The sequence below is a fragment of the Anolis carolinensis genome, chromosome 6, assembly GCF_035594765.1.
Source record: "Anolis carolinensis isolate JA03-04 chromosome 6, rAnoCar3.1.pri, whole genome shotgun sequence".
Lineage (NCBI taxonomy): Eukaryota > Metazoa > Chordata > Lepidosauria > Squamata > Dactyloidae > Anolis > Anolis carolinensis.
In genome coordinates, this window is record NC_085846.1 from 8,442,512 (window position 1) to 8,456,111 (window position 13,600).

The 13,600-nt window shown below is 41.7% G+C and overlaps 1 protein-coding gene across 1 annotated transcript; it reads left to right on the forward strand.

Annotated features, from left to right (window-relative positions):
- The first annotated feature begins 55 nt into the window (after positions 1-55).
- haus4 (HAUS augmin like complex subunit 4) lies at positions 56-12,725 on the forward strand. The gene is made up of 10 exons (XM_003229322.4): positions 56-192; positions 3,598-3,667; positions 4,665-4,807; positions 5,516-5,632; positions 6,563-6,703; positions 7,500-7,596; positions 7,858-8,003; positions 9,781-9,911; positions 10,215-10,283; positions 12,431-12,725. The coding sequence occupies exons 2-10, from the start codon at positions 3,622-3,624 to the stop codon at positions 12,606-12,608; spliced, it is 1,068 nt and encodes a 355-aa protein (XP_003229370.1). The 5' UTR covers positions 56-192; positions 3,598-3,621; the 3' UTR covers positions 12,609-12,725.
- Positions 12,726-13,600: the final 875 nt, after the last annotated feature.

Sequence of the window (13,600 nt, forward strand, 5' to 3'; positions counted from 1 at the left end):
TTTTGTCCTCCCAGCTTCTCATTGGCTTCCCGTCTCTAGGAGGCGGGGTAATCTCTTCTGCCTCGCCCATTTATCTCCCGCCCTCTGCCTCACAGTTGCTTCTGCTGTTTGATGGGCGCGCGCAATTGGAACTTCCAGGAAAAGGAAAAGGGAGCGAGTGAAAGTGGAATCATTGCGCTATAACAGCGTAGTGTGAGTACAGGGAAAGGAGCCCAAGGGGTACATAGTTGTGTTGCTGTGAGTTTTCCAGGCAATATGACCATGTTCCAGAAACATTCTCTCCTGACGTTTCGCCCACTTCTATGGCAGGCATCCTCAGAGGTTGAGAGGCAGGCCTGTCGCGAGGGGGCGGTTTTAGGGGTTCAACCCCCCCCCCCGAAATTTTTCAGGTTATTAAAAAAACCTGGTTTACTCATGAGTTTTAACTGGTTAGCCAAATCCCCATGCTAAGTCTATGAGACGCAGAACATTAAGAGTCCCTCCAGGGACTATTTCAAGCAGATATTGACAGGTTTGTAGCGGGGAGAGGTGTGTGCTAGGGGTTCAACCCCCCCTGAAATTTTCAAAACCCCTCCCGAAATTTTTTTCTGGCTACGGCCCTGTTGAGAGGTATATTGGAAACTGAGCAAGCGGGGTTTATATATCTGTAGAAGGTTCAGGGTGGGAGAAAGAACTTTTGTCTGTTTGAGGCAAGTGTGGATGTTGTAATTCACCAGCTTGATTAGCATTTAGTAGCCTTGCAGCTTCAAGGCCTGGCTGCTTCCTGCCCGGGGGAATCCTTTATTGTGAGGCGTTAGCTGGCCCTGATGGTTTCTTGTCTGGAATTCCCCTGTTTTCAGAGTGTTGTTCTTTATTTACTGTCCTGATTTTAGAGTTTTTTTTTACAATACTGGTAGCCAGATTTTGTTTATTTGCATGGTTTCCTCCTTTCTGTTGAAATTGTCCACATGCTTGTGGATTTCATTGGCTTCTCTGTGTCGTCTGACATGATGGTTGTTAGAGTGGTCCAACATTTCTGTCTTCTCAAATAATATACTTTGTCCAGGTGGCTCATCAAGTGCTCTCTGGTTAAATTAGTCTGCAGTGCCTTTCATGTTCCTTGGTTTGTGTTTGGGGGTCCCTACGTAGGCTTGTCCACAGCTGCATGGGATACGGTAGACTCCTGCAGAGGTGAGAGGATCCCTCTTGTCCTTTGCTGAACGTAACATTAGTTGGATCTTCTTAGTGGGTTTGGGGATACATTGTAGGTTGTGTTTCTTCCTCAGCTTCCCTATGCAGCCAGTGGTTCTCTTGATGTATGGGAAGAACACTTTTCCTCTGGTTGGATCTTTGTCTTTACTTAATGGCTTGTTCTTGACCTTACAGCTCTTCTGATGTCCATGGTGAACCATTGGTCTGTAGAGCCTAGTTTAGGTGGTTCATTTCACCTTGGAGGATGTGGGATTCTCAGATTCTTTTTGACAGTCAGCCAGGGCTTTGATTGTGCTTCTTTTTGACTTGGGTGATAGTTGGAGTTTTTATGTAGATATCTATCTGTGTGTATAGGTTTTCTGTAAACTGTGTGGCCCAATTGTTGATTGTGTTTGCGGATGATTAGAACATCTAGAAAAGGCAGTTTTGCTTCATTCTCTTTTTCCATGGTGAATTGGATGTTTGGGTGGATGCTGTTTTTTACTTTCTCCCTTTTTCCCATGTATTTTTTTACCTGTAGTACAGGCATGGGCAAAATTGGGCCCTCCAGGTGTTTCATTTTATAGGAAAGCTGCACCAGGTGAATTTCAGCCTGCTCTGAATTCTTTAAAAGCACAACGTTCCTCTTGTACAGGAAATGCCCAATTTGTAAGAAAGTTGAAGCTATGGAGTGGCAAGGTGTCTTGAAGGTTTCCCCACAAAGGATATTCCTGATCAGTTTAGGAAATTAGGAAACATGACGCAGACTTGGCATGACTGGCCTCTTCTGCATCAGGGTTCAGTGATGTCTTCTTCAGGCTGACATAGTCCTTGAAAGAGAGACAAATGGATCGGCAGCAGGAAGACGGATGGCCTGCTTCAAGGGAAAGCTGCTTTTGGTTGCCGTGACTTGTATAAATGAGAAAGTGTTGGAAGGCTTGATATGAATGAAGTCTGTTTCCTTAGATTGCAGTAAATCCTAATTGGGGATGTTTGCGTATTTGTCTTTCTCAGATGCGTGTGCTTTTTGTGCCATGGGAGATGTAAAAGTGGCTTTTTATTTTATGTGTCTGTCTTTAAAACATTTAGTTATACAGGCTACTAAGTTTCATATACCTTAAGCACTACTTCGGTGGGAAACTGCTCAGTTTAGCATGAACTCAACTCTTTTAACTATCCCTTCAGCTTCCATTCGTACATTCATCTGATTGATAAAAGTCTAGATTCTTCTTGTAAATAATATAAACGCAGGCATTCTATCTGCTGTTATTCCAGTTTTGAATGCCTTTGTTTTACTACTAACCAACACAAAAATATTTTAGTTTTCTTAAGAACGTAGCAAATTTTGTTTCCGTGTTTCCTATGGCTTCTGGCTATTTACTATTGATGTGTCTTCAAGCTGTTTCTGACTAGTGGTGAGCATATCATGAGGTTTTCTTATCAACATTTGTTCAGAGACAGGTTGCCTTTGAGGCTGAGAGAGTGTGGCCTGCTCAAGGCCACTCATTGGTTTCTACAGCTTTTGGAAAGGTATGCTCTTTTTAGAGATTGTAACTTTTTGGAAAACTAGGATCTCCATAACCTTTTGGAGAAACATGGAATTCACAACCATTTGAAAAATAACCCTTTGGAGAAGTATGATCTTCCAGAAAAGAGTCCAAAAACTCATTTGAGTAAAAATTTCTCTTCAGCGGTATATATCCACATGTACTTATTCAAGGCAATTTGGCTTTCAGTTGTTGGACTGATAACCTGGTTGTCTCTGATCTGTTAGAAACTGAGATTATGACAATGCACAAAAATATAGCAGTGTTTCTTTTCTGTGCCCAAAAATATTATTCTCTCATAAAACATCTTATTGCTATGTTATGCTCTCAAGAGGCAAAAGTAGACTTAATTAAAGTAACATATCTGGTTTACTCACAACCTTCATGTATTCAGCATACAGGTACATAATTTGCCAATCCAGTTACAGATAGCTTTAAAGTAGTTTGTGCAAATAACACAGAGCATCTTTCTTATAATCAAGAGCAACATGAGTTTGCTCTTAACAGTCCATAGTCTACATGATGTCTGATGGAGTCTGTTCTCTAAGCATTCAAAGTCTAAAGCATCTCATGGCTAAATAATGTCTATGTTCTAAAATGGAATCTGACATCTCTGCAGTCCCTCCCACAACCTCAACATAGAGTAAAGGGAAAGCTGCATGCCAAAGCATACATATACAATACAGTAAGCAAACAGAATCATATACAAACAAATTACTAGTGGAAGCTTGAGAAGGTTGCTTTTTCCAAAAATGGCAGAGTGTGGACTTGACCCCTGCTCCCCAAAAATTCTACTCCAACACTGATGCTACTACACCACACTGACTATTACTCTTGTTATAAATTAAGATAAATCCTGACATCTTGTGTTTTGTTGTAGGCGATTTTCCCTTCCAAAGTGTCCATGGCATCTGCCTCAAGAACCATTGCTACTGAGCTGCTGCAGCAAGGTAATATAACTGAGGTTAGGTGAATTAAGGTGTCCAAAGGGGCTTCATTTTCTCTCTTTAAAAACGTGGGCCAGGATGCTGTGAATACACATGACACCCAAAGATATTTCTCCATGCCTCCAAACACAGCTTTAGCTAAGGATAGTGTGTCTCCTCTGAATGAATGCCTGGAGGAGGTTGAGACTGATGAAAAAACTGAATTTTGGGAAGACAAGTACTTGCCATTAAGGGTCCTAATCTGGAGTTACAATTCCCCTGAAAAACTGTGTTCGCAGCTTGTTCGGGTCCTGCATCAGTCTCTTGAAATGTCAGCCAGGATAGATGCAACTGTCAGGAGTGCTTACTCCCAGCTTCATTTGATGCACATATGCACCTTTTCTTAGAGTTGGAAACCCTAAAGATGGTGGTTCACACAAGGTTGGACTTCTGCAATGGGTTGTACATTGGGCTACCTGTATACCAAGTTTGGAAATTCCAAAACACAGCAGTCAGACTAGTTGCAGGACCATCTAGAATGGAGTATATTGCACCTATATTAAAGCCATTCCACTTGTTTTTGACCTTTAAAGCCCTACATGGTTTGCGCTCAGGTTACTTACAGGATCACCTTCTCCTGTAAAATCCACGCTTTAGGACACTTAGATCTTGGGAGTGGCTGCTTCAATCAACCAGAACCCAAATGGTGACTGTCACCCAGAGGACCTGTTCATTGGCTGTCAAGAAAAGACTGTGGAATGATCTACTGAAAGAGATCTGACAGCTAAACAAACTGTCAGAATTTAAGATACAAGTCAAGACTTATCTCTTTCAGCAGGCCTATCCAGTCAATTTTGAACCTTAACGTTTTAAATTCGCAATCTGTTGGTATCTTGCTTTAATCTTTGTACTATGTAGTTTTATATATGTGTTTTGGCTGTGTTGTACTCTGCCTCAAGCCATGAGGGGAGGCGGGTAACAACTAAACTTTATTATTGTTGTTATCATCCTCTGCCCCCAGGTCATGGAAGCTGCCTGCCCCCCTGCTCACTCACCAAAGAGGATCTGGCTGCCTATCCTGGCCTGACAAATCTTCTTATGGGTCTCACTAAACACATGGACTCCAGTGGGCTGAGTGTCAACTTGGCCCAGCAAATGGAAGAGGTAAAAAGAGGACTGTCATCTTGGGTACTTTCTGCTTCATGATTACACACACACACACACACACACACACACACACAGCCTTTATTGGCATATAACAACATCACAACACAAGTATATACAACAAGAAAAAAATCACAGATAAAAAAGAAAACATATGCAAAAGTTGCTAATCTCAAGGATAAAATCAGCAACAGTCTCACAAAAGAATGCATCGGGGTTGTTCAGAAGATACTGAATTTTATAGCACCCTTACCATTGAGAACACTGAAAAAAATGGAATTCTTGTATTTTTACTTCATGATTATATTGCACCAGTGTGGATGTAGAGTTCATGCAGGAGCAAGGCATCATCCTGAGACTGTAAACTTGCTTTCTTGCTTCCCCAACCTCCTTTTTGATGATAGTACAGAAGAGCAAAGATGTGTCTTGAAAGCAGTGGGCGGTGTGTTGCAGAGCCTCAGAAGAGATATGGGAAAGCCTGTGATGGCTCAGCGTGCCATGTATCTGTTTTCTTTCACCTGTAGATAGTAGAACTAAAATGCCCTGCATAAAATAAATATAACTCAAATCTAGGTCGAGAAATCTAACATTCCTTTTTGCACATTTGTTCCTTCTGCCCTGCTGCTGCTAAATATACAGAACAATGGGTTGTTTTAATAGTTTATCCGTTAAGTGCACATCCCTTTTCTCTTTTTCTTTGCCTTTTAGGCAAGGAAAGAACTGCAGATACGAAAAGCAAGCTGGCTAAAATGGGAGGCCCTGCACCGGCTTCTGCAGGAGGCACTAAGAGAACAAGGAACTGGCCTTCCCCCAAAGGACAGAGAAGTAATGCTGGGAAAGAAGTTAAATATCTTTGGAGAAATGTTGGATGAACAAGGGCTCTGGGAAGCCTAGGAGACCTAACAGAGACTGGCTAAAGAGTTTTAACACAGGGGTGGGGAGAGGGTGAGATGCAAAGATGAAAACTCGGGGCTATATTTGTTTTTATTGTTGTTTTTATTGTTGTTTTTATTGTTATTTTAAAGCTAATTGTATTGTTTTAATCTATGTCTGTAAACCACTCCGAGCCAAATAATAATAATAATAATAAAACTTTATTTATACCCCACCACCATCTCCCGCGGGGACTCGGGGCGGCTTACATGGGGCAGAGGCCCAAACAACATAGAACAAAACATAGGCAACATAATACAAATCACACTATAAAAAGATAAAACAGTAATACAATATATCAATTAAAACAAAAATACAGGAGAAAAAATTGCATTTAAAACACATAAATGGTAAAATTTACATACAATATTATATTAGCATAGTACAATACTGGTAATAAATTACTATATTGTACTGTATCAATATATTGTAATATTATTAGTAATACCAAACTAATCTAATAACAAGTTAATAAATAAAATAAATAAAGTGCATGTAACTTCTGAAGCCCCCCATATATATTTATTTTAATTTATTGGCTGAAGCAACTCTAATTTGTGATGTAGTAAACTTCACGATACCTCAGAAACTTCCAAAAAAAAGTGGAAATTGGCCTAAGCCAAAGCCAGAAGTAATTTGATAAATAAACTCTGGGACGTAAATATGGGGGAAGCATAAAAATGTTGACAATAGTGGTGTAGGACATTATCAAGCTCAAAGAAAAGTTGTCAGTGTTATGTGAAATGGAAAGTCTTTTACGAACAGGGAAGAATTTAAGAGAGGTTTGTCTTTCTCCTTAATCTTTCTTGTTCTTGCCCACAGTTTCTGGAAGCCTTGGAACAGCTGCTTTTGATAGCCGAACTGAAACGAATGCTTGAGGTTGACCCTTCTCTGCAAAGTACACAGTCGTCTCTCTTAGGTCTGGAGCCCTCTCATATGCTGGAACTTCTTCCCCCAAAACAAGTAAGACAGAAATCCTCCTTCTCACTGTCTCTTTGATTAATAATACCAGTACATTGTTCTTCCTCGTAAAAGATCAAGTGATCACTCTTTTTGCTAAAAATATTATTGTAGTCAGACCCAAACACATAAACAGACAAAAAGTGGGGAGCTCCCAATACAATCAGAAAAAATAGGAGATACATTTCAAGGCATTCAATGAATGTGTGATTTATTAAAATGAAAAAAAGAGCTGGGCTTTTTATTATATAGCCCTTGAAGAAGGCATTTTAGAATATGTACAAGTAGAAATGCATTCTACTTCTTTAAACTTTGCCTTTACTGCCAGTATCTGGGGAATATTGTTCCGTGCTTCAGCATTATTTATTTTTGGCTACGCCAATTTCCTTGTTTCAAATGCATGTGTGGGGCTGGGGAAAAGGTGTGATAATTCTGCGCAGGAGTTTGCAGGTCTGGATTAAATCACGGTCAGATCTCATCACACCTTTGTAGCCCAGAGTGTTTTCTTTTTACATGAACTAAAAGGGCTTAAATGCCATGCTTTTTCTCAGGAACTGTTGGAGACCTGAGTTTTCCAAATGGAGTCAAAAGCTGTAATTCAGGGATGCGTAATTTTGGGAGGGCCTGGTGCTAAGTCTTTGCTCTCTGGATGTAGCTGTAATGTATATATGTCATCAGGTATTGATTTTTGAATATTTGGTTTCCTCCATTCCCTTGAAAGTGCTCTAAAATCTGAAGTGTTTTCTAGCACATGCTAATGACTATGTGCTGATTTGGCCACTTCTATGTTTCACTACAGGAGATGGAACAAATACAAAAGCGGCTCCCCACAGAGTTGGAAAAACATCTTAAGTCCAAATGCTTGGCTCTGCTCAGCTACTACCGCCCTGAAAGTGGTAAGCTAGACTTCTAGATTGAGAGCAAGCCCCTACATTTTTTTTGTGTGTGTCAGGAGCAACTTGAGAAACTGCAAGTCGCTTCTGGTGTGAGAGAATTGGCCTTCTGCAAGGACGTTGCCCAGGGGATGCCTGGAATGTTTTACCATCCTTGTGGGAGGCTTCCCTCATGTCCCTACAAATAGGGGCAAGGAACAGGAGAGTTAAGGGTTCATCAGTGGCCAGTGCTGGAGGATGATTGACTTGGATCTTCTCTTGTAGACAGTGCTAATGAGACTGTCCGGGTTGCCATGTCTGGGACCCTGGCGGAAAGGCTGGCCGAAGAGAAGCAGCGTCTGCAGGAGGCCAAGGATCGACACCAAGAACTTGTGGGGCTGCTGGAGCAGCAGAAAGCCGCATACCCACAGGTAAGGGATGGAGAAGGAATTGTGCATGTTACTATATGGGAAGAGATCTAAATTTGAGGGTGGTTCTGGGGCTTTAGGGCCTCTTAGAAGGCTGCAAAAGGACTCTGGGGTACATTTCCCTCATCCTTGCTCTTCTCGGAGGATTTATGAGTCATCCCGGAGGGTGGTTGTTGATGCGGAAGGAAAAGTCATTTTGCATGAATAGGTTCTGTTTGTACCTTATTACTGGCCCTGCAGGGCAGGTTAGAAAAGGGCCTGTGCCTAACAGTCTGAAGAGACTGGTGCCCGCTACAGCGATGAGGGTTCATTTACTTCTCGCCCTCGTGTTAAGAATTTTCTGAGGCTTGCGTTGTGTTGAAATTTCCTACAGTGCTTCTGAGTGCTTTGCTTAACCCTCTCCTCCCCCCCCCCCCCCCCAGAATCTGTGCTTTATGTGTTTGAAACAGTTGTCATGGAAGGGTCTTATCAAGCTGCTGGTCTATTAGCCAGGAGTGTGTGGGAGTTTAGGGTTGTGTCATCCAGACCCAAATTTGGCATTTTCTGCCTAGGCGCTGCATATTTTGGATCCATTCTTCCTTCTTAAGGTTGCTGCTGCCACTTCTTTTCATCAGGCACAGAAGGTTATCTTGTCTTCACTTTGCCTTTTTTTCTCTGGAAAAGAAGTAGAACAAGCTGAGTGTTCTGTGGGCGGTTAAGATCTGTCTGAAATATTTCAGGCCCTTTGTTTAATTCCGACTGTCTTTGATAGACTGCCGTGTACTGAAAGGTACTCTTGCACATTGGATAAAGGCTCACGTTCTACTCTGTAATGGACAGTACTGTTTGTCATTCTGGAGATGTGGAAATAGCACTTGGATTTTTACACTGGCCTCCACTCGCAGATATTGAAGACCCTTCACATGGAAATCCATTTCAACATCTGTCAAATATATGTTATGTGTGTTCGCCTCAGTTGTGAGAACTCAATGGTCCAACAGAAAGCAGTGGATCACTAACAAGTAATTTTTTCCATATACAATGTCATTAATATCAAATTGATTAGCACTTTCGGTATTTCGGATCTAGAGCGGGGCTTCTTAAACTTTTCCACATAAGACATTTTCACATATATAGGTATATAAAGTAGGGATGAAAATCAAACATTTACTGATGACAAATCAGCTGTTGCAAGCAAAACAGGCTGATTTTCCTTTTTATGAAGTACAGCTTCTGCAAAACCCACTGTAAACACTGCACAACCAATTCGTATAAATGCCTCAAACAGCCACTAGGTGGTATTCAGATAAAAATTGGGGATCCCAACATTGAGCTCAAGGGACCCCAATTGGGTTTAAGAAGCAGTGATTTAGATTATACATTCCTACACTCCAAAAAGGATAATATGCTTAGTGTAATATGGTTGCTTTTTCTGGCGGTAGGCTGTCATTTCCCTAGTTTGACATGATATCTAGCATGCTGCTGATTGATTGGCGAATTGGTTCTTTTTGTTAACCTGGTTTTTCCTCTTCTCTTTAAGCAAAAAAAAAAAATCTGGTTGATCCCTATTGTATCATTTGGAGTTTCCCATTGTTGTGTTCTTGTCTTACTGCTTGTTTGGCTGTGTCAGGAGACTAATTTGTGAAGGTTGGCTACCCACACTCGACATAGCTCCAGACATACTTTGGGGGTAAAGTCTGCCTGCCAGCTTAAGTGGAGATTTCCTTTCTGCCGTAACAGGAAATGTCCAAAGACCATCAATCACTCCATTCTCATAACTCTTTCCCCCCATTTGTTGCAGGTCCTGTTACGTTGTGTAGCTATGCTGAAACGCTTGGCCCGCGAGTATCGCCTCGGCACCCAATCTGAACTGGACCGTCTCAACACCCACTATCTAGAGATCAAGTGCAGCGCCGTGTTTCTTAAGATACGGTGGGAACCCAAACTTAGCAATAGTTGTGTTTATGTGGGAGCGATCAGCTGTCTTCTTACATACTAGTACTGAGTGTTAGTGTTCGTATTTAAGCATGGAGAGGTGATCAGCAGTCACCCGTCATTCATGAGAGCGAGCCACAGTGAATTACTAACATTTTAATTTTAAGAGTTTAGTCAGGACTCTTAAGTGCCGAAGCTGATCAGTCATTTGTCATTGAAGGGCAGCCAAGATGCTGAGTGTTTGAAGTGCAATAGAAATGGAACCTGTTCAGTCTCTTTCTTCTATTAACTCTCTCATAGGCTTGAGGAACTGAGCATCCTTTTGGAAACATACACCCCTGAGAAACTTGATGTGCATCGAATGATCAGGTAAGCTGGTGTTTATATGAATTTGGGTGTGGGAGGGAGCAGCTTTTGTTTTTTATGCAACAAAAAGCAACCAACTGTGCATGGTCCATAAAAAAAGAAATCAGTCAGCTAATAACTTTTCTGACCACCAAACATCATAAAAATTATAGCTTTCTAGTCTTCTAGGACTCCTTGTCCCATTGAGAGGTGGTGAGACAAAAATGTCATTCAAAATAATTAACAACCAGTTCCATCCCTGGCAGCTCCAGAGAGTCCTTTCCTCCCTCCTGCCCTTTTCCCTTTCCATCTTCCTCCTTTGTGCTGGACTTTTTCTCTTCCTTCCCTTTGCTACTCTTGATTCCCCTTTCAACCTTCCCAGCCCCTGCATATTTCAACAACTAGTTCTGGCAACCAGCTGAATGTCCCAAACTCATCCCAATTCAATATAGAAATGTAATTAGATTGAGCTTGCATACCTGAAGACTCAGTCTGAGATAGCACAATGGGTTAAACGCTTGTGCTGGCTGGACTGCTGACCTGAAGGCTGCTGGTTTGAATCCGCGAGACGAGGTGAACTCCCGTCTGTCAGCCCTAGCTTCCCATGCGAGGACATGAGAGAATCCTCCCAGCAGGATGGTAACATATTCCGGCATCCCCTGGGCAACATCTCTGTAGACAGCCAATTCTCTCACACCAGAAGTGATTTGCAGTATGTTCTCAAGTTACTTCTGAAATGATTAAAAAAGTCTGAGATATGCTGATATCTAGTTTTATCTCAGTTGTAGAGAAAAACAACTGTCTCTTTTTCTCTAAACAGCATGTGAGGAACTGAGAAGGAGGACAATGTTCCCCCCACAGGCCATACCCACAGATCCCAGGCACACCAGAACAGATGTGATGTCTCTTTGAGATCCCACTTTTGGTTGATTTCAGCCATTATTTTCATGGTTTCTGGGGCACTGGGAGACTTTTGGTGATGGAGCTGATGGTTGTTAAATGTCTGCCTTTATGGGCACTTTGGGGATATTTTGCTGTTTGAGGTTGATAATGATCTGAAAATCAATCTGGGAAATCTAAAAACAAAAACCGGGGGAAGTTGGGAGGCCTTTGGAGGGCTTCAGAGGGTTTCTGGGCCGGTGTGCAGCCCATGGGTTGCATTTTCCCTGCCTCTGCTCTGGACAAAGTGTTGCCAGTTATTCGGTGAACTCTCCATTATGTTTATTCAAAGCAAACGGCTCTTGTACCAAACAGAAGCAGAAACATTAGAGAATGTAGCTATCCTCATTTCATAAAAGCTGGAGATTAAATCAAACTGGTGCTCTGGGAAAAGCAGTCAATTAAAGGCAAACCCAGGTTATTACTTAGTGGCCCTTTTCACCGCTGGACAATACTTGTACTTTTGTAGACTTGAAAGCTTGTCTTTTAATGACGTTGTGTTGATGCAATGAAGCTTTTTTTGCTCAGACCTGCTTTTGGATTTTGCTCATGGTGATAAAGCTTAAGCGTTGAGAGCGGGGGTCCCAGGGGCCCTAATGTTGTGGCAGGTGTGAATACTGATAGCAGCTGAAAGGTGATTAGCAGCAAATGGTGTTTTGTTGTCAAGGCCGTGCTTTTCAAAAAAAATAAAATAAAATCTCTTTGCTGACTTTAAGTCAGCAAGAGCCAGCTTTCATAGAGCTTTCTGGTGACTCACATCCTCACTAGGGGGTTGGGCTAGAAGTCAAGTTAGAGAAAATGGAAGCCCGGTATTGAATTTTGAGGCCCAGTGCACTCCGCTACTAAATCTGTTTCTTTGTGGGGTTTTGTGCTGACCAGCATATAGAATTCCATCTTTGTTCTCGAGGCTTAGATGTGATATGTGGAGGTGACTGCAAAAAGGTTCCTTCTGGCTAACTGTAGTTTCTGTGACAGATTAAAAGGAAAGAAGTATGTGGGTTTCTTTTTTCTTCTGGTGCCCACTCAAAATCATTGCAGAATTTGGAAGCTAAAAGTCTGGAAGCAGTTCAGTAGTTACCCATCTTTTTTTCCCAGTCTCTTTGAGAAGATCATCTAGCTAGACAGTGAAAAGAAGCCAAATGGATAGGGATGAGGAAGAAAAGTCCCTTTCATAGTGGTTGTTTGGCAAATGCCTATCTTTTGCCCAGCTCATGCAAATTGTTGTTTTCCAGGGACAATTTGCGGGCAACGCTAAGCCGAGAGGAGCAAAACCTAGCCACGACCCGCAAGATCCTTTTCGACTATGAGACACTGGACTCTGCATTTGAGGAATTGGTAAAAGAGTATGCCCGACTTCAGGGCATCATTCACAACAGGCAATGGATGCTGAAGGAATTCAACAAAGACTGAGGTCCCTATGGGGTGTGTGGGGGAGAAGTTATGCCCTGAATCAAATTCCAGTAAATTGAATACTGTCGAATTTATGTATAATGGTCACTTTATATAATAAAACATGTAGCAGAATAATCATTTTGTTCACATGTTCTTATTTCTTTCTTCCTACTAGACCAAGGCTTGGTTTCCTGACTCCCATTATCTGCTATTCTAGTATACCAATGCACTTGACGTTTTCTCTCCAGGCTGATTTCCTCATTTGCCAATAGATGGATGAATGGCTCTTAGAATCAGTTTCTGTTTCATGAAAAGCATCTAATTTCCCAGAGCTGGAAGTGGAACCTAAAAGACCTTCTACTCATGTTTTTCATAGGAGGAGACATCCCAGGTCCATCCAGTCCAACCCCATTCTGCCATGCAGGAATTACACAACCGTCTCAACAGATGGACATCCAGCCTCTATTTTAAAAAGGAGACTCCACCACACTGTGAAGCAGTAGCATATTCCCTGTCAAATAGTTTGTACGTCAGGAATGTATTCCTAAAGTTTAGGTGGAATCTCTTTTTCTGCAGTTTGAACCCATTGCTCCATGTTGTCTTTATTTCTGGAGCAGCAGAAAGCAAATCGATTCCATCTTCAATACAACATCCTTTCAGATATTAAAACTTACCTTCCATGTCCCTTAACTTTTTCCAAACCAAACATATACCCTAAGCCAGGGGTCCCCAAACTTTTTAAACGGGGGGCCAGTTCACGATCCTTCAGACCGTTGGAGGGCCGAACTATAGTTGGCCACCGAGCAATAATAATAATAATAATAATAATAATAATAATAATAATAATAATAATAAAAAATAACAACAACAATAATAAAAAAGAGAGTTGGAAGAGATCCTTTGGGCCATTGAGTCCAATCCCCTTCTGCCTTTGTGCACCGAAAGCACAAGCAAAGCACCCCTGACAGATGGCCACCCAGCCTCAATATTAATAATAATAATAAGAAGAA